The following is a 19,855-nucleotide window of genomic DNA, read 5'->3' as shown; positions in this document are numbered from 1 at the left end:
GCTGCTATTTATGTGTTTTGAACACTTGACAGTTTCCACTATTAAAATACTTTGTCTTAATATTGCTTCACAAAATGGGCTAAATGCTGCTCACTTTATTCCTGATGTACTACCCAGCAGTGGGACTGTGTGAATAAAGTGAGCAGGATTTGGCCTAGTATGTATTTGCACTGGTTTAGTAGTACCCCAGCTTTCCATGACATCTGATCTTGAAAGCTGGAGAAATACACTCCTTTAGCTGACACTATGAGAGCTAGGGCCTACGACGTCCAAATTCATGTGCTGATCATCAGAGCCCTGGGCACATGGGACCCTAGGAACGAGCCAGTGCTGAGAGAATGTGGTCCGTCAACACTATGCTCAGCTGATGTGGCAACTCATGGGTTCGGACACCATCAAGTGGTCAAGGGACATCTACATAAAACACATCACCAGACAGCGGCAATACCAGGAGGGAGAGCTGAAGTGCTGATGAGAAGCAGTCAGGAAAGTAACATACTTTCCTCATGGACTGTCTTTTTCTCTAAATGGACAACCTATGCTAAATTCTCAATTACTGAGGGACAATCTTCACTCATTGATATATTTTGCTTTCCACCACCAACTCTGTATAACTTTTTTTTTCCATGAGTAATATACTGAAATGCATAGATGCTAGATATCTAAACATAATCTTAAATTCATTCACCTCAATTTGGGTTATTGCTGATTATGCACTATGTGTATCTTCTGACTTTAAAAACAAACTTTGTATTTGTGTATAACCCAACCACTATACCCAGATGTACAGACACTCTTTTCTTAACCACTACCCTCTTTGTTGCTGAACCCATCCTGCCCTGATTTTGGACTATGCTAAAATAGCATGTGGATAACACCATCTCTAACATTAGAAATCCAACTTAATAGGCTTATTTGGTCCTACTTGAGGGCAGGGGGCTGCACTTGATGACTTATTGAGATTCCCTTCCAGCCCTACATTTTTGTGATGCTCTTTTCTGGCTGGCTTTGAATAAAGAGCAATTACTTACCTTGTAAAGTAACTGGTTCTGCAAGATATTTTTGCCTCTGTGTAACCCCACGGCTAGGGGCTTTTGACCAAAAAGTTATAGAATAACTTTTTCCTTCTCCCTTTTACTAAACATTTTACTACCAACTAAAACTAGCTAAGGCTGGAGAGCTGCTGTCCATGTTTATAGCCATCTGTACTTGTGTGCAATCAATCAGGTTACTTGCCAGCGCTCAGCCTTTCTGTTTGATCTTACCTGGTTTACTAACTTCATAGGTTAGCTTCTGCTGTGAGGCTTATCATGGAAGAGGTGGTATAGCTTTTCTATTTGAAATCCCTTAGAGCAGAAGTCTCAAACTCACAGCCAACAAACTTCCCCAATGTGGCCTGCAGGGCTCCAGCCGTTTTGGGGCTGGTTCTTTTGGACCCACCTGCTGCCCCCAGGTGCTCCCCTGCCAGTGCAGCAGAGCTGAGCTATGTCTACATGCACATTCCAGTGGCTGCTGGCCCCTCCCTGTGCTGTGGGGTAGGGCTGTGCCCCTATGGCCAATGGGATGCTGTGGGGGCAGTGCCTGGGGGCACCACACCCCTGCACCTCCTCCCCATACCCCTGCACCCCTTCCCAGAGCCTGCACCTCAGACCCCCTCCCTCCCTCAAACTTCCTCCCAGAGTTTTGGGGGGGCAGGTTCTGGGCAGCATGAGTGACATCATTGGACCACTAGGAGGATTTGAGGACTGGCACTGGCCCGAAGGTAAACTGAGTGTGAGACCCCTGCCTTAGAGGGATAGAGCATCTGATCTTGGGAGTGCACACCTGATGATGGGACTGTAATCACAGGTACAGACTTCCCCTCACAGTACACTTCCAGATTAAAAAGGGGAACATAGCTGCTCCCTGAGCCTCATCTCCAGCTCTTCTAAACTTCCTTGTTCCTGTAGGCCTAGGAGAAACAGATAACTATAAAGCTGCAATAAGAACATGAGGTGCTGTTTTGCATCAGTCTTCCCTCCCCCCCCCCCCCAACTCGTCAGGTTTGGCCATCTTTTAACTATGCATAAGAGTTGGTACTATTTCAACAGTTCAATGACAAGCTTGTATGTTAAGCTGTCTACCCCCACTTATCCCTTTTAGAAAGGATATTGTAAAAGCATGGGGAAAAATCCCCAGGAAAGAAGCCAATTAGGAGCACTTTAATGGCCAGCTTTCCTGTGTCAGCAGTTGGCTCTGCTTCCTCATCTGAGGAACGTAAAGGACCTCCACCAAATCTACAACAGTGGCCAGGTCTACTTCTGAGAGAAATCTGATTACTTCACATCAGCCTCCAGTATGTAGTTATTTCATATTTAACATTGAAGCTATCAGCATAATGTGAAAGTGTTGCTACTATAAAGGCTTGTAAGTCATTTCCCAGACCTGAGGAAGAGCTGTGTGTGACCTGAAAGCTTGTCTGTCACCAACAGATAATGGCCCAATAAAAAAAAAATACTAGCTCACCCACCTTGTCTTAAGTTATTAAAGTGAGTACAAATAAATATATTTTCAGATAATTAAACTTCAAATAAGCAGTTCTTGTTCAGTATCAGATGGTAGTGTCCCACTGACTGAAAATAGGCCAGGTAGATGGCAATGAGTTGATCTCACTCCATTCCATCACAAGACACCATTTGCTACCACAATGTAACAGAATGCACTTACCTTTGGCAGTTGGTAACCTCAGCACTAACTTTTAACTAAGTTAGGTCACAGTGCAACAAGTTGTATGAAAAAGCTCTTTAAGTAGATTTCTGTAAGAGCTATCCACCATGTTTCAAAAGCAGAAGCTAGGAATGAGGCAAGGAGATGCACAATTTCAGCTATTTTACATGTAAGCACCTAATTTTCAACAGGTCTCTGTCACTGCATGTTCAATAGTTATAGCTAGGGCCCTGTGTAAATCAAGATTTTTTTTAAAATCACATTCATGACTAAAGGGTAAGGTACTGAATTTGCACTGAAGGACTTTTACTAGTAAATTTAATCAGTTTTGAGGAACAAATATTAAATTGGGATAGTTGGGGGGAATATTTTCACGATTCCCATATGATTACAGAGGGCCTTAGTTTAGCCAAACCCAGAACTAGACACATCTAACTTTTCTACTTATGACTGAGGAAAGCTTACTTAGCTTTATCCTAAATGCCTCTCCCCCTCAATAGAAAGATACCAGAAAGCCCATCTAATGGAGTGGTGCAGTTTAGTTCAGTACTATGCTACTACTACTTTAAGTATGAGTAAGGCATTGTGTCAACAAATGAAGTTCACTTCAGTCTAGAACAGGGGTTCTCAAACTACATTGCACTATGACCCCCCCTTCTGGCAACAAAAATGATTACCCAGGCCCAGGAGTGCAGACTGAAGACTTAGCCTGCCCAAGCCCCACCACCCGGGGGTGGGGGGTGGGGGCGGGGGAGCCTCAACCTCACTGCCCTGGCCAAGGAGGCCAAAGCCAAAGGGCTTCCGTTCCAGGCAGGGGGCCTGTAACCTGAGCCTCGCTGCCCAGGGCTGAAGCCCTCAGGCTTGAACTTCAGCCCCTAGCAGTGGGGCTCAGGCTTCAGTTCTGGCCCCAGGCCCCAGCAAGTCTAAACCAGCCTTGGCGACCCCATTAAAATGGGGCTACGACCCAGTTTGAAAACTGCTAGTCTAGAATATTCAGGATCAAACAAAGCACGTTTCCCTTTTTCCAGTATCTAACTAGCATCCCTTTTCGTCACCCAGACCACTTTGGTTGCAACCACTCAGCACTTAAGGTTTGACCCCACCATACCCTCAAAACGTCTAGAGCACAAGTCTCAGATGGGTTGTGACTCAAGCAGTCTGCTGTCCCTTCATAGCTAAGAGAGACAGATTGAGCTGTGGTTTTTCATATCATAGGGCCTGCTCTATGATAAAGAAAAACTTGAGGGGAGGAGGGGAAAAAGTTAATACTATTGCAGGTGTAGCTACACTGAACAAGAAACTTCCATTTTAATTCTCTCAGCTGTTTTGTAGACCTCTTAAGCTAATTTGTCACACACACACTTCCTAGCAAAATAAACTCCATTCTATTGTCTCCCACAATAACACATTTATTACAAACACATTACTAGCAAAAACAGGTGACAAACTTTCAATAACCAAGAGCACATTTGACAAATTAGAGGGAGGCATTTAAGGACAAGCAGTTAAAATTTGGAAGAGCATGGTGGCTGAGAATTATGAAATACCTTTTTCTTCATTATACATCATGTATGTTAGTGTCTTCAAACAATATGGTTCCAAACATCTTACATGTCACAAATGCACAAAAACATTATCAAGCTGTGGTTGAGTTGTGTGAAAGTACTTTGACAAGTATTGGTCTTATATGTTTGCTTTCATTTGAAGGGGGTATTTGGATGCCAAATAACTCCCTAAAATGATGAATGCTTTCTTCAGTGGAAAAGAAACTGACAAATTTTGAATAGATGTAGGCTATTACCTGCTAGTCAGCAGCAAAACTACGTGTATTTTCTTTTCTGAACAGACTCAGGAAAATGAGACCCATACGCAATTTGACTTAATGCCTTTTAATATTCTGACATGTTTTGGGTATGAAATATATTAAAACCAGACATAATTTAACGTAACTAGTACTCTGCCCCATTATTTCGGTGTCCTGTCCATATGGAAAAGGAAACTTTACTAATGTTTGAAGGTAATTTAACTAACAAGACAAATTGGTTTGTAAGTATACAGACATGAAGATTTATCAGGAAATGTGAAACTTGCTAGATATTAGTGCAAGGATCAGCAAAATGAGTTGAGTTGCCCATTCTTATGGACATACAGATCAGACACCAACCAACCTATGCAGTTGTGCATTTGAAGATAGTGCTTTTGACATGAAAAACAAGGAAGCCAAATTTGAAACTTTTAGCCTCCATACCTATAACTTAGTATTTTGTTGTGGGATTTTTTTTGTAGTATATACTGGAAAGTCAATTTAGAATAAGTTGTAACCAAAACCAAACTAATCTACTTTTCTATCTTATTCCTTTTAACAAGTGTCTCTTTAATCTAAGATTCAATTATACCATGTTTACAGAGAACTGAATCAGTGTTCAGAGAAGTTACAGTACAACCACCTTTAATAAACCAATAGTACATCTTAAACCAAATGCATTCTTGAATATGCAATACATCCTTAGGAGTAACTAGTATAAAAAGTATCAACATCAGTGGTTTGAATATAAAAATTTATTTAAAGTCAGAGTATGCAACAAATAAAACCTACAGAAAACAGATTTTCCCATCACAATCTGTTGCTTACCAAATAATATTGTGAAAACACATTCCTTCAGTCATTATAAAGTTCTTAAAATACAAAAGAAATTAAATTTTGTAAGAAAGTCTAGTAGACCAGATACTGTTTCTTCCAGGGTATTTTGTAGTAGAAGCCAGGTCACTCTTCAATACATTCCACGCCATCCACCTCCACCCATACTGCCTTGCCCATAGTATCCACCACTATTTCCACTGCCACGACCTACAAAGTAAGTGATTAAACAGTTATCAGTTTCAGAAGTAGTTCTCCATTTGATCCACTGAGACCTGCTTAGTCAGAGGATATGGACCCCTTGTTTTTAAACTGTTAAATTGCATTGAAAAGCAGCTGAAAATGTTCCTTTTCCCCAATATTTCTTTCTGTATGAAAACAATTGCCACAGTTGCCAGAAAAATTTGATTCATTCACCAGTGGGAGCAAAGGTGGTCTATAATAAAGACATTACCTCTGGTAAAAAAAAAAAAAAAAAAATTCAAGTTTTAAAAATGTTTCAATTCTAAAATTTCAAGTTCTCACTTTAAAACTGCACAAAAACTTTCAAAGTAACAGTAGAACTCTTGTAGCTAATTCATGTAATTAAAAACAAAACCACTACTTACCATATCCACCCAAGCCATCAGGAGTACCATATCCTCCGCTGTAATTGCTACCCATTCCCATTCTGCCAACAGAACCATAACCTCCTTGATCTGGAAGGTAAAACATGCAATGTTATAATGAGATCAAGTTTCTATTTGCTAATGAACTAAAATTTGAAGCCATACATACCCATTCCATCTCTGCCATAGCCTCCCATTCCAGAGCCTCCTCCAGCAGTTGAATTCAGAAACAGTTCAATATATCGATGTTCTTTAATAATAAAAAAAAAACCTACTCAGTATTTTAGGTCAGAGAGTCGGTGTTAGATTAGTTCCTAATAGATAACTGTCCATATTCATTATGACTACTGTCACAATTTGCACCCTTATTGGTAGTCTCAAAAAGACAATGACTTAAATGGACAATGAAACCTCTTACTCTGCATGTGGTCATCCCATGCCAGAGCTGAGATATACAGACAGGGCAGCATATGTTGCACATGCTCTGTGGGTAAACAGGTTTCAGACTTTCAATGTTATTTTTCCACAAGCTATTAAGATGAAATCAAGCCATTAAAAAAACAAACAGGAAAATCAAGCCACACCGCAATGCAGCGTAGGTGCAAGCTCACATATTTAAAGGAACTTTCAGGATCTGCAGATGTGGAGTGTCTAAAGGCAAGAGCCTGCCTCCACTCTCTACTTCCACTATTCCTCAGGCTAGTTGGCTCTATTCACGTTCATAGCACCTTAAGAACTGCTTCTCCTTCCTACTGCCAATAAAATATGTATTTCATAGAGAAAGCAGAAGGTAGGCGGAAGAAAGAAGTGAGCTGAGAGCATGCTGTCAGTTTCATCTTAAGTTTTTACAACACCCACTGACAGCTCTCATCTAAGTAGCTGCACAAAAGACCTAGGAATCTAATTAGGGCTGGTCATTGAATGGTTCAAGTTCACATTGGTAATACTTACGCATGTTATTTTTATCCTTAGACATGGCAGCCACTGCATCTTCATGTGTTACAAACTCCACATCTGCTTCTCCTGTTGCTCTTCCATCTGCCCCAATATCAATGTGAACTCTTATAGGATTCAGTGGTGAAAAAAACTAAAAGATTTACAAATTAACAATGTTCATTCACAAATATCAAAATATTCAAGCATTGTATTAAACAGCTTTAGAACCAACATTTAAATTACGATTTTAAAGAGCTCATCATGATAAGTGACAACTTAAAAAGAAAATGTTTGGAATTACCCAATATTTTTGATTCTAATTTGCTCAGTCAGTCCAATGTTTCTTATTCCTAGAGTATGAACAGATTAATTCTCTTTCTAGACATGACTATATTCTGTATGAATACTACCTCATCTTATAATATTAAGATTTATCCAAGGATCTCACTTTACAAAATTTAGCTGTCTTACAGATAAATTCTTAAGTATTATCCCATTTGTCAAACAGGTAGACTAGATACAGAAAGGTAAGTGATTTGTAAAAGGAAACAAAACAAGCCAATAGAGCCAAAAATAGAACTCTGGACTCATGGATCTTGTCCTTTGCACTTGACATTTCCCACAACTGGTATAACTAGTATAACAATACTTTGAAGTTAAATATTGTAGAACAGTAGCTGAATCAAATTTAATAAACTAAAGGGTACTTGAACGTGTGAATTGGTAGAATTGTGACCTCTTTAACTGCTGCTTACAGAGAATATAAACCTAAAGAGCAACATGGTCAGTCTGAGTAGGTCTGATAAGACAATGGCATTCCATCCACAGGAGAACAACATTTGAGAGAAAACAAAAGCTTCAATTAGGTAAATGCTTTCAGAATCGAAAGCTTTTAAGTAGCACATAGATAACTTGTTAAAATGGTAGTGTACTGTTAAAGCTCCTAACCTGCAAACACTTAAGTATGTGTTTGCAGAACTGGGGCATAACGAGATACCTGGGTAAGGTGCGTATCTGGGAAATTGAGAAATACGGTAAGCCAAATCATGGTTGTTGCCTGTGCCACATGAAAGCCAAAGTACCGAATAAGTAATGAAAGGTTTTTGGACCAGTGGCACTCCCACCTCAGCAAAACCACTAGTCCATGGGCTCAGTAATAATTTTAGGATCACACATCAAGCAAACTACCAGTCCTACATAAGTGTGCTCTGCACCAAAGCTTTGTAGTCAAGTTCTTTACCATAAAAGGATCCAATGACAGGAAGCTGAAATTATGTTTTCATTTTGAAATTTTTGAGACATGTTTTTCCCCCCCAAATCAGGATTGGAACAATTTAACAATGAATGTAATGATCAGTCACTTGGAGTCTTTAAATCAAGCTTGCATATCTTTTGAAAAAATATTTTGTATTTCAAACCACAAGTTATTGGGCTTGATACAGGAATTACTCTAGGGCAGTTATGCAAGAGATCATCTTATAGATGATGGCTGCCTCTAGCCTTAGAACTGCAATTATTTCCAAATTTGACAAGCTAACATCACCTGCTAGAAAAAAACTGCTTTGCATCATCTAAATACAGGCTTGAAATCCCACCTTTTGAAAGGCTAGAAGCTATTAGCTCCATCTATTTGAGAGATAACTGCTGTTGGATAACAAGTCTAGTATGGAGAAAAGCCAGAGGGTAATCAGAGAGTGGCACCACTTAAGCTGAAGTAGAACCTAAATAGTTTTCATTTATGTCCAAAAAAGTTTAGTAACTACCCACCTGCTGGTTTGGAAATCTGACATCAGAAATATCACAAAGGCCCCCCCGCCCAATTTTTAAGAACTGTTCAGTTTTAATTATTTCTGCTGTTTCACAGTGTGCTAGTAACATTCTAATAATTTTGAAAAGTTATATTTAAATCAGGAGCTCTCATACCAAGAACACTTTCTACAACTAAATCTCAACCAATGGGACTGGAAACACAGGGCTAAGCCATAAACCTGGTAATTTTCTCAGACTTCTAGTCAAAAGAACAACTATGTAGGTTAGGATGGGAATTTAAAAAGCATTTAAGGGAGTTAGGCACCCAACTTTCACTAAAAGTGAGAGAGTGATGGGTGCTTATCTCCAATACCTCTGAAAAGCCCAACCTTAAATTGTGAGTTTAGTGTTGTGTTGCTGCAGATACAAGCAATTGTTTCCGCTGCAAGAGAAGCTACAATAGAGTCAATGGGATTAATTGCTAACTCTTAGAACAAAAACATGGAGAACCATGAAGAATAGCTATGTCTTGGAGAGACAGCAACATGAAAAGCTACAGCACAACAGTAGGAGAAATTTTCTTATCATACTTACATTAGCAATATCATTTTCTGTAGCTCGAAAAGGCAATCCTCTCATATGAACAAAATGACCACCATGGAAACCTGAACTTGCATCTCCAGCTCCACCATAGCCATGTCCTCCCATACCTGTAAAACAGTACACTTGAGTACCTCATGAAAGGCTGGAAAGACTCAATTACTACCATTGGTTGCTATTTTCAAAGTATACACATCATGTAACTGCCACTCTTGACTGGGACAAAGTACACCCATAACCCAAACCTTGGTAACAAAAACATTTTAACCCCAACACTCATACATGCCAGATATTTTTACTTTAATTGACAATCTGGTGGTTACTTCTCATATGAAGACCAATATCTGTTCTTTGAGAAAACCCTTTAGAAGAGCACATTATGTATAAAATTTTTAATTCTTGATTTTACCTCTCCCATCTCTCATTCTGTCATCATAGCCATCATTTCCATAGCCATAGTTATTATAGCCACCATAATCATCAAAGCCACCATATCCTGTACAATTTAAGAAAAAGAGTGTGTGAATGTGCTATAATTACAAAACTATAATATATGAACAACATTTTTGCAACCTTTTGGTAACTTCTGTTATGTGCTGATGATAGTAGGATTTCTCAGCATCAAGTGTAAATGAAAAATTTCCTGCATCAATTAAAAATAATAATTTCCTGATGTGTTCTCATACCATTCCTTTACCTTTATAAACACATGTCACCATTTTCAACAAGTCCCATTTGGTAATGACACCATAGATAACAATCCAGATTTCAAAAAGACTCTCCAAACCTAGTAGGTACTGAAATTACTGCCATTTCTCTATTTCTTGACTAAAATGTCAGAAACATGAAGAAACTGACAACAGAACCTTTGCTCATTAGATACACATACCACCGTCATATCCACCACCTCCTCGACGCATTCTGTCATACATACTTCCACGCCCAGCTCCATAATAACCCCCTCTTCCTCCTAATGGTCTATCATATGGTCCAGGTCGTTGTTGTCCCATCATTCTTCTTGGTGGGTCATAGAATCCTCTGATTTCACTCTTACTACTTTTGAAGATTTCAATGTACCTAAGTAAGAGAGGATTTTCAAGGCACAAATAAGAATACATGCATAAGCTCTTTGAAAGTTACAACAGATATTTAAATAATTTTGTACAGTCATTTCTATAACTAAATGCAAAATCCAATAAAAAAAGTGACTAGAGATACCATACAACTTAAGTTTCACCTAAAGCCTTAAGATTCTTAAGTGTATCAAAAGAAAACTTTACATTGGTAAAATTTACTACTTGAAAATTCTAACTGTAAAAATTAAATTCAAAAGTCTCTGAAACTTGTTCCCCCAATATGAAATAATACAGCTGAAAAATGGCTGACTATAGATTTATCATAGAATACCCTATACAAAAAGACAAAATTCTGATTTTAGCAAACTACATAGTATTACTATCTTCCCCCACCCCCCAAATCTATTGTATTTTCCAAGTTAAACTTAGGATCATAATTATAAATTCTTTAAAATAGCCAGTTAAAATATTATGGTCCCCACCCCCCAAAAAAGCATTACTGACCCACAACCCCCAAAAAAAAGATTTAACACCATCCCAAACTCTCCATCCCCACCTGTGCCCTATTCTTTCCTTGTGTTTCCCCAGAGCATTTTCTGCTATCTCCTTTGAAGCAAACTGCACGAAGGCCTCCCCTGTGCTTCTCCCCTGGTAGTCCAGCGTCAATGTTATCCCATTTGGCACGATTTCCAACCCTTTAACCCAAGGACAAATAACCCCATCAAGGGGAACAGTGTTAAAGGCTGAAACATTCCCAACTGTAGCAAATACTTAAAGCAAATCTAAACAACAAAAAAATAGCTTAGTTTTCCCCCGTCACCCAACAAGACAAGCCAATGATTTTTCATTAAAAATTAATGGTTTAGCCATATTTGTTCTAGTAGTGTTTTTGTTTATGCTATACAGGAATAAGTCCGCCCACATTATATGAAGATATCATAACTACCAGTCAAATATTTTAACTGTGCTCCAAATTCTAACAAACAGAGTAAGTTATTTCAATATGCATGATACATTTACTACCCTGACTAAAAGTTAGACATATTCTAGTCTTTACTGAATCTAAATTTATTTGTACTTTAATTAGAAGAGCATAATTCACAGTTTGGAAAAACAATCTAAGTTTAAAACAAAGACTCCCCCTCCCACCCAAAAAAGTGGATATTAAAAGTTAAACTATGTGAAACACTGATGTGAGAGAAACGTAAAAACGAAGTCACTGTATTTTGACTATACTAGAGATACCTTGAAAGAACTGAACAATCTCCTCTTTGCTACAACCAAAAGGCAGTCCACGAAGTCGTACTGTTCCATCACTAGATGTATCATTTGGACCATTGTGTTTCCCAGTCCAGTCCATCTTGTTACTTAAATCAACACACTACAAAAAACAAAGGAGAAAAAGTCAGTGTTTTAGAATCATAAGGTACTGCTACCCCCTCCTTCCCAAAACCCTACTCCATACACATTTAATTTTACCTCAGTTACAAGCTAATATGATGCATCATACACTCCATTAATGTTACGTTCTGGAATTGTACTATAATATGCAAGATACATCCAGAAGGGTATCAAATATGACACAGAGTACTGTCCTGCCTCAGATTTAGTTGAACAAAGCAGACAAAACTCAGTACACAATCCCTCTACAGTCTGACAGTGTCTCTCACATGCACTCACATCTTCACTTGCAGGGGGCGGTGGTTTGAGATTCTACAAAAAAATACCCCTTAACTCTTGACAAATTAAGAATAATGTCCCATTTTTAACTTGGCCTGCTGTATGGGCCTTTTTGAAGACATGAGAATAACTTTACTAAAGATCAGAATGCTTTACGTTAAAAACCTGAAGAGACAATTAAAAAGGAATATAGAAAACAAGGACTATCTGAGAGTCAGGGGTAGATATGGAACAAGAATACAAGTTAAAGCTGAGTTGTAACTTGGGTCCCCGGTTATGGCACTTTTTTCATCTCATTAATATTATTCTAGGATTCAAATTTGACCAAGATAATGATTCAAATGTGACAAACGAGATTATTACTGTTACTACCAGAACGCATCAAGAACAAAACTAGAGAGACTTTTGTATGAATTAAGCATCAAAACACGAGATTTAGTTTTAAAGCAAATATATGCTACTGTGCCAACAAGAGACATGATTTTTTTATTACTATTATACTATAACTACTAATATTAGCACTTACATAAATCAATTTTGTCTTCCAAGCGCAGTGTATCTGTTAATGGATTAATTCCCACAACACCCTTGTGAGGCAGAAAATATTATCCCGGCAGAGGAAGTCTTTGGGGAGCAAGCTGCAGGAACCCGGGGAAGGGGGACGACTAATCCACTGTGCATGAGGCAGATCCCTCCACAGAGCGGGAGACTCAGTCAGTCCGCGCCTCGGATCGCACTAATCCCATGGGGGTCTCACAATAGGCCGCGAGGCTGGGCGCGGGGATGACAATGGCGAGAGCCCGCACGCGTTACACCGCGGCCCCGCCTCTTCATCAGCAAGGCCGAAACGTCTCTCGCCGTTGCCGCCCGCCTTTGTGGTCGCCGCTGCCGCTCAGCCAGGCCGCAATACTAACTACCGCCAAGTGCGCGCCTCTCCCGCCCGCTCTCAGGCGCCATTTACCGCAGCTCCTTAGCCACCCCCACCTCCCGAACTCCTATCCCCCCCCACAGGGGATGCCTCAGGCGCCTACTCCCATCTCCCCAGGGACCTCGCAGCCTCCATCCACACCCGCTCAAAGGCTGCTCCGCCGTGCAACCGGGCTCCCGCAGCCACTGCCGCGTTCAACGCCACCACTCAAAATGGCGGCCGCGCCCGAGCTAGGCCCCGCGAAGAGTCGCCGCCGCACCTCCCCTACCGAGAGGGTTCTCGCGGCCTTCAGCGCCCTCAACACCCCTGCCCGCCCCCCTGCTCGGGGGCGGAGATGTCCGTCCGCCCCCAGGGCCCGAACTGCGGCAGCCACCTCCTCCGGGCACACCGGGCGGGCTGGGCTGCGGCGAGCTCGGGCCCTTCTCCCCGTACTCACCGGGAGATCCTCACACTCTCCTCGATGTGCAGCGACGGTAGGCTCTATGGTGGGGGTCGGGAGGGCGAAGAAACCTCCGCCTCCTCTCTTCTCACCGGCGGGCGCGTTGCTTGCTCGGCAAACTACGCAGCGAAGGCAGAAACAAGCAGGTAGGATGGCGTCGCGGGCACACAAGTATCGCGATAGCCACGCTGCGCACAGAACCCCAGCTCTGCTTACGTCCAAGGTACTGGGAAATGCGCATGCGCACCTAAGTCAAGATGAAGAACAGCGCATGCACGAATGAAAGATACTGCTCGACAATAATTCCCGAGTGCCTAGTAGGTGCAAGGGCGCATGCGTTACAAAACAGTGGGCGTAAGCGCGCATGCGTAAGGCATTCGTTATAATACCAATAGCATGTGTCCTTAATAGCGCACAGGCAACGCCAAGGTGCTGCTTAGACATCCCGCTAGACTCCAGAACAGAGGGAAAGGGTGGTGGCGGAGGCGCATGCGTAGTTGTTGGGTAGAGGGTAGCGGTAGGGAGGTCTATTGTGCCTTTGTAACGGAACTAGACAGCTCCGCCCTGAGGCGCGAAATCCCGTGTTCCCGCCCCACAGGCGGCAGCTTCCCTCTCACCTGGGACGCCGTGACCGCCCCCCCTTCCCACCGCGCAGGCCAGCACCTTTCCCCCTCCGCCTGCTGCCTACCCGTTCACGGGCTGGCTCCCCACCTCGCGGGCCGCGATCTCTCGTTCAGGTGACCTCTGCCCGGGGGGAGGCGAGCCCGCCTATGCGCAGTGGTTATCGTAGCCACGGCATACACTCACTGCGCGCGCAGGTTTGGGGTGTTTGCCTTGGGGACGAGCGACGGTCATGTCCCTGCACATTCAGGATAAAGAAGGGGAGCGCGTTTTCTAGCCGTTTGCCTTGTGGGCGGGTGGGGAGACAGAAAGTCTTGAGACCTTTGTAATTGTAGTGCGGCTTGGGGCTTTTCCAGCTGGCCACAAACATCACCCTCAACCACTCACATGCTCTGCTGTCAGTAGCATTATTAAGGAGTAGGCTGAGAGCAGTGGCCAGGCTTATACTCCGCCCGAGAGCCTAGTCAAGCCAAAGCTGTAATTCTTTTCTCTTTCGTTCACTTTAACATAGTCCTAAAACTGTATTCGCCCCTGTCAGGTCTGGAGCAACTCAATAAAAGTCATAGAATCATAGAAGACCAGGGTTGGAAGAGGCCTCAGGAGGTCATCTAGTCCAACCCCCTGCTCAAAGCAGGACCAATCCCCAACTAAATCAGGGGTGGTCAACCTGAGCCTGAGTAGGAGCCAGAATTTAGCAATATACATTGCCAAAGAGCCACAGTAATATGTCAGCAGCTCCCCCATCCAGTACCTAGCACCTGCCAGCAGGCCCACCAATCAGCGTCTCCCACTCCTTCCCCATGCCTCCCGCGATCAGCTGTTTCTTGTGCGCAGTAAGCTCCGAGGGTGGGAGGCATGAGGGAATTGTAGGCTCCAGGGAAGGAGCAGGAACCATCCGAAAAGGGGTGGAGTGGGGGCAGGGCCTGGGGCAGAGCAGGGGATTGAGCAGTGAGCACCCCACAGCACATTGGAAACTTAGCATTTGTAGCTCCAGCCCCAGAGTCAGCACCTATGCCAAGAGCTGCATATTAACCTCTGAAGGTTGGCTCTGGAGCCATGGGTTGGCCACCCCTGAACTAAATCATCACAGCCAGGGCTTTGTCAAGTCGGGCCTTAAAAACCTTTAAGGATGGAGATTCCACCATTAGGGGTGGTCAGGGCAGTCAGAGGGCGGGGAACAGGGATTGAATGGGGGCAGGGGTCCCGGGGGGGGGCAGTCAGGAAGGAGAGGAAAGGTTGGTCAGGGTGGCAGCGGGCAGTTAGGGGACAGGGAGCAGGTGGTGTGGATGGGGCAGGGGTCCCAGTGGGGGGGCAGTTTGGGAGAAGGGGTGGTTGGATGGGGCAGGGGTCCCGGGCAGTGATTTCCCTATGTCAAAGTCAGATTCAGGACTCACATAATTTGTCAGACCACTCTGTTTATTAGCAAAGCGCTTTGCCGATGCACCCAGATATGTGAGCCCCTCTCTGAGGCTCAAGCTAACTTATTTATACAAATAAGCCAAAGCCAATTTAACATAAGAGACAAAAGGAAGCAGAAACTGACAAATATACATACATATCTTCTTTGCATACTAACCTTTACCAATCTCCTAGCTCAGTAGGAGCTCTAAGTTAATTAGTTTGAGGACCCATTGTCTCACACTCCTTAATGTTTCTCTTTCTGACAACTATATTTCAACAAACCCTTCAAGTAGCATTTCTTTAATGAATTCTAATTTCAATATAATTCATTCTACTTTCACACCTACACCCCCCTGAATTTCCCCACACCCCAGTTTTGTGAACTAGTTACATGCCAATTTAGTGACTGGAAATTTGAATTGAAATTGAAACATTAATACACACTTTAAAAGCATAGGATAAAATACATGTATCTGAAAAAGTATAATAGATTTGAAAAGTATGAACATAGACTAGCTTACTTATACAGCTGTTGATTTTTATGACAGTATCAGTGCATTCATTTCAGTGATGTTGGCCAACCTAATAATTTCAAATTATGATTTGTAAGCAAAGTCTAAATAAGCTCTCCCTGACAGCTAGTGATGATCTGGGGGAAAGGCTTCAGGACCAGCCTGTATTTACATTTATACCTAATCTACCTAGGTATCTAGCAAACAGAGCTGTGTTGCCCAAGTGATAGATTTTGGCTGGGGTTGGGTTACAAATCATTTGAATGCGGGGGAGGGGGGTAATGAAATGTTGTTGTTCTTATTGTATGAGTAAAAGGCAGTAGAACTGTATTTAGCCTGTATTGACTGAGGGCATCAAGAGAGAGGGTGGGGACAGGTGTTTTGCTTGATGGTCTGTCTGAGTCACAAGTACGATTTGACCTGCCCCTCTCCACTGTTTAAAGACAGAGCTGATTAGGCTCCATAGAGAGTCTTTTGTTCTGTTAAGTGACCACTACAGCTGAAATCACTGATAATCAGGCTAAGTGCTTAGACCTGCTATGGGACAGTGTTTCTGTGGAAGAGACGGCCCAGCCTGCATTAGCAGAGAGGTTCCCCCACTGAGATCTCAGCTGAAATCACTGAGAGCCAGTGGAACCTCAAGAGATGAACTTGCAGAGGTCACGGTGGTAGCAGAAGGGCCACTGTGCAGGGCCCTTTGCAAGAGAGCAGTGGAGTGAATGGTAGTACAACGAACAACTGGACAGAGCAAACAGTGAGCAGCTGGAGGAACGAGCAAGGTGCCTTCTTGTCCCCCAACTTTGAGTCTCCACTGACCAAGGACAACACCGGTGAGTGGGGTGTGGTGGAGGGAAAAGTGAGGGGACGTTAAATAAATGTTTGTTAGGCTATATTTTGGTGACTTTGCTCCAGAATGCTAGATTTGTGACTGGGGATGGAAACTTATATACATATGTTGCCTAGTAGGCCAAGATTTTTTAAATGCATTATTTTCCAAGGTTGTTATCTCACATCGTTGCTAACTTGAGAGGTCATTATGTTGGGGAGTATCTGTACTAAACATTATTATAATTAATTTTTATATAAGAATGGTCATACTGGGTCAGACCAATGGTCCATATAGCCCAGTATCCTGTCTTCTGACAGTGGTCAAGGCCAGGTGCTTCAGAGAGAATGAACGGAACAGGTAATCATCAAGTGATCCATCCCCTGTCACCCATTCCCAGCTTGTGGCAAACAGACTAGGGACATTCAGAGCATGGTGTTGCATCCCTCCCCGTCCTGGCTAATAGCCATTGATGAACCTATTCTCCAGGAACGGATCTAGTTCTTTTTTTTAATCCTGTTATAATTTTGGTCTTCATGGAATCCCCTGGCAAAGAGTTCCACAGGTTGACTTTATGTTGTGTGGAGAAGTACTTCCTTTTGTTTTTTTTAAAACCTGCTACCTATTAATTTCATTGGGTGACTGTTAGTTCTTGTGTTACGTGAAGGATTAAAAAAACATTTCCTTATTCACTTTCTTCACACCAGTCAAGATTTTATAGACCTCTATCATATCCCCCCTTCGTTGTCTCTTTTTTTCTAAGATGAAAATTCCCAGTCATTTTAATCTCTCCTTCTGTTTTATACCCCTAATCATTTTAGTTGCCCATCTCTGTACCTCTTCCAATTCATATATATCTTTTTTTGGGATGGGGTGACCAGATCTGCACACAGTATTCAAGGTGTGCATGTACCATTGATTTATACAGAGGCAAAATGATATTTTCTGTCTTATTATCTAATCCTTTCATAATGATTCCCAACAGTCTGTTTGCTTTGTTGACTGCTGCTGCACATTGAGTGGATATTTTCAGAGAACCATCCACAATGACTCCAACCTCTCTTTCTTGAGTGTTAACAGCTAATTTAGACCCCATCATTTTGTATGTATAGTTGAGATTGTTTTCCAACGTGCATTACTTTGCATTTATCAACATTGAATTTCATCTGCCATTTTGTTGCCCAGTCGCCCAGTTTTGTGAAATCCCTGTGTAACTCTTAGTTAAGTCCAAAGTAGACTATCTTGAATAGTTTTGCATCATCTGCAAATTTTGCCACCTCACTGTTTACCCATTTTTCTAGATCATTTATGAATATGTTGAACAGTAATGGTCCCAGTACCGACCCCACAGGGATACCACTATTTATCTTTCTCTATTCTGAAAACTGGTAATTTGTTTCCTATCTTTTAAACAGTTACTGATCCATGAGAGGACTTTCCTCTTATCCCATGATGGCTTACTTTTCAAAAGTCAATTTAAATTAAATACATTTTTAAAAAAAATATTTTTTTTTAGAAATCTAGACCTGTTATGTGTTTTGGTGTATTTTACATTATCCTCATGTTAAATTTGCATTATCCTAACAAAACATTTAATTTATTCATATCTCTTTCATATGTTGCAGGTGAAAGTGAAAATGAAAAGACAAAAAACAATACAACAATTTTTCCACTCAAAGGCCTCAAAAACTAACCACACGAAGAACCAAGAATATATCAACATGTCATCTGAAGGTTCAAGTGGTGTATCTATATCTGACCAGCCCGAAGCACAAATACAGCTACCTACTGAAGAAACTGTGTCTCCAAAACGTAAAGGCAGTTCCCGATGTTTGTTGGTCAAAGTGTTCCCATTTATTGAAGTTACAAAAGATGGCTACTGGTGCACCTCTTGTACAAAAAAAAAAAATAAAAGAAAAAAAGCCTTAGGAAGAAGGAAAGCTTTTTCAATGCTATAATTGGTAAAAGTGGAGGAGCTTGGTTTGTCAGACTGATTAGCAAAGCCAATGCTGACAAACTACATGAAAAGGCAGCAAAACACCAGGCCTCTGGACTGCATCAACATTCAGAAAGCCTTATAAGCCCACTTTCAAAGCCAATTTTAGAAGTACTTAATGAGGCTGTTAAGAATGCTGGAGACACAACACAGTTCATGCGAACAAACATGGCTGTGGCATTCTACTTTCTATTTAAGCAAGAGATACCACACACTACAAACTGGAGGCCAATGTTAAGTGCATTGTCACTTGTTCATCCTGTAATTGAACACTAGTTCCAAACAAGACCAGCAAATGCTCACTATCTTTCTGCAAGAAACTTAACTGACTGGCTACAAGTATGCGGTACAACGGTGAAAGACTCAACAGTTGAAAAAGTGAAGAACTCTCTCACCACATTCAAAAAAATTGCATACATGGCTGATGAATGCACCAATGCAAATGGGCATCAAGTATTAAGTCATTGTGTACGTTATCTTGATGTCAGTGGTAGGCCAGTAGATGCATTTCTAGATGTTCAAGTTATAGAAGACTCATCGGCTGCATCTCTGACAACCCACATCTTAGAGTTAAATGCTTGTCAATTGGACCCCAAACAGATGGCTGCTTGTGCATTTGATGGAGCTGCAAACTTCTCTGGAAGACATGGTGGAGTACAAGCTTTGCTCAGAGAAAAGTGTAACCCTAATCTCTCCTATACACACTGCAAAGGCCATCTACTGCAACTAGCACTAGTATGAGCTGCAGAATCTTCAAAAGACATGAAAAAAGCTATAAATTTAATGTCTTCTTCATTATATTTTTTCAGCAAGAGTCCAAAAAGACCTGAATATATTGGAAAATATAGAAGATCCTATTCGTCCAACCTGGGAAAACCCTCTGGCTTTCTCATGAGCAATCCTTGGCTGTTGTCTTAAAATTACTCCAGCTGTTATTACTGACTTTGGAAAGTATCTACCAAGATGGGATGGATCTAAGTAGTGAGGCTGGTGGATTATTTTTGCTACTACGTTCAGAGAAGACTATTACCATTCTCTCTCTTGTAAGTCTACTGTTGAAACCACTTGGGTCATTTTAAACAATGCCATCCAGGAATCTACTACAACAGTAGTAGATCTTTGTCCAGCAATAGAAGCTA

General features: G+C 41.7%; 2 protein-coding genes across 6 annotated transcripts; one reads left to right on the top strand and one right to left on the bottom strand.

Moving 5' to 3' along the window:
- Nucleotides 1-5,250: 5,250 nt before the first annotated feature.
- On the bottom strand, nucleotides 5,251-14,112 carry HNRNPH3 (heterogeneous nuclear ribonucleoprotein H3). 5 transcript variants are annotated; one of them, XM_073353464.1, is made up of 11 exons: nucleotides 14,049-14,112; nucleotides 13,358-13,607; nucleotides 11,559-11,694; nucleotides 10,870-11,008; nucleotides 10,127-10,314; nucleotides 9,647-9,733; nucleotides 9,232-9,347; nucleotides 6,904-7,039; nucleotides 6,122-6,202; nucleotides 5,953-6,042; nucleotides 5,251-5,554 (listed from the first exon to the last, which is right to left on the bottom strand). In XM_073353464.1, exons 3-11 carry the CDS (start codon nucleotides 11,671-11,673, stop codon nucleotides 5,478-5,480), a joined length of 1,029 nt encoding a protein of 342 aa, XP_073209565.1. In that variant the 5' UTR covers nucleotides 11,674-11,694; nucleotides 13,358-13,607; nucleotides 14,049-14,112; the 3' UTR covers nucleotides 5,251-5,477. The 5 variants fall into 5 exon arrangements, with proteins under 5 accessions (XP_073209565.1, XP_073209569.1, XP_073209566.1 ...); XM_073353468.1 differs by having other exon boundaries at nucleotides 10,172-10,314; nucleotides 14,049-14,106; XM_073353465.1 differs by having other exon boundaries at nucleotides 13,358-13,479; nucleotides 14,049-14,063.
- On the top strand, nucleotides 12,462-15,136 carry LOC140914797 (uncharacterized). Its single transcript, XM_073353470.1, has 2 exons — nucleotides 12,462-13,607; nucleotides 14,049-15,136. The coding sequence occupies exons 1-2, from the start codon at nucleotides 12,777-12,779 to the stop codon at nucleotides 14,148-14,150; spliced, it is 933 nt and encodes a 310-aa protein (XP_073209571.1). The 5' UTR covers nucleotides 12,462-12,776; the 3' UTR covers nucleotides 14,151-15,136.
- The last annotated feature ends 4,719 nt before the right edge of the window (nucleotides 15,137-19,855 follow it).

Source organism: Lepidochelys kempii, chromosome 7, assembly GCF_965140265.1.
Source record: "Lepidochelys kempii isolate rLepKem1 chromosome 7, rLepKem1.hap2, whole genome shotgun sequence".
Taxonomy (NCBI): Eukaryota; Metazoa; Chordata; order Testudines; family Cheloniidae; genus Lepidochelys; species Lepidochelys kempii.
The sequence above is the reverse complement of the archived record's forward strand: the minus strand, read 5'-3'. Positions and strand labels throughout refer to the sequence as shown.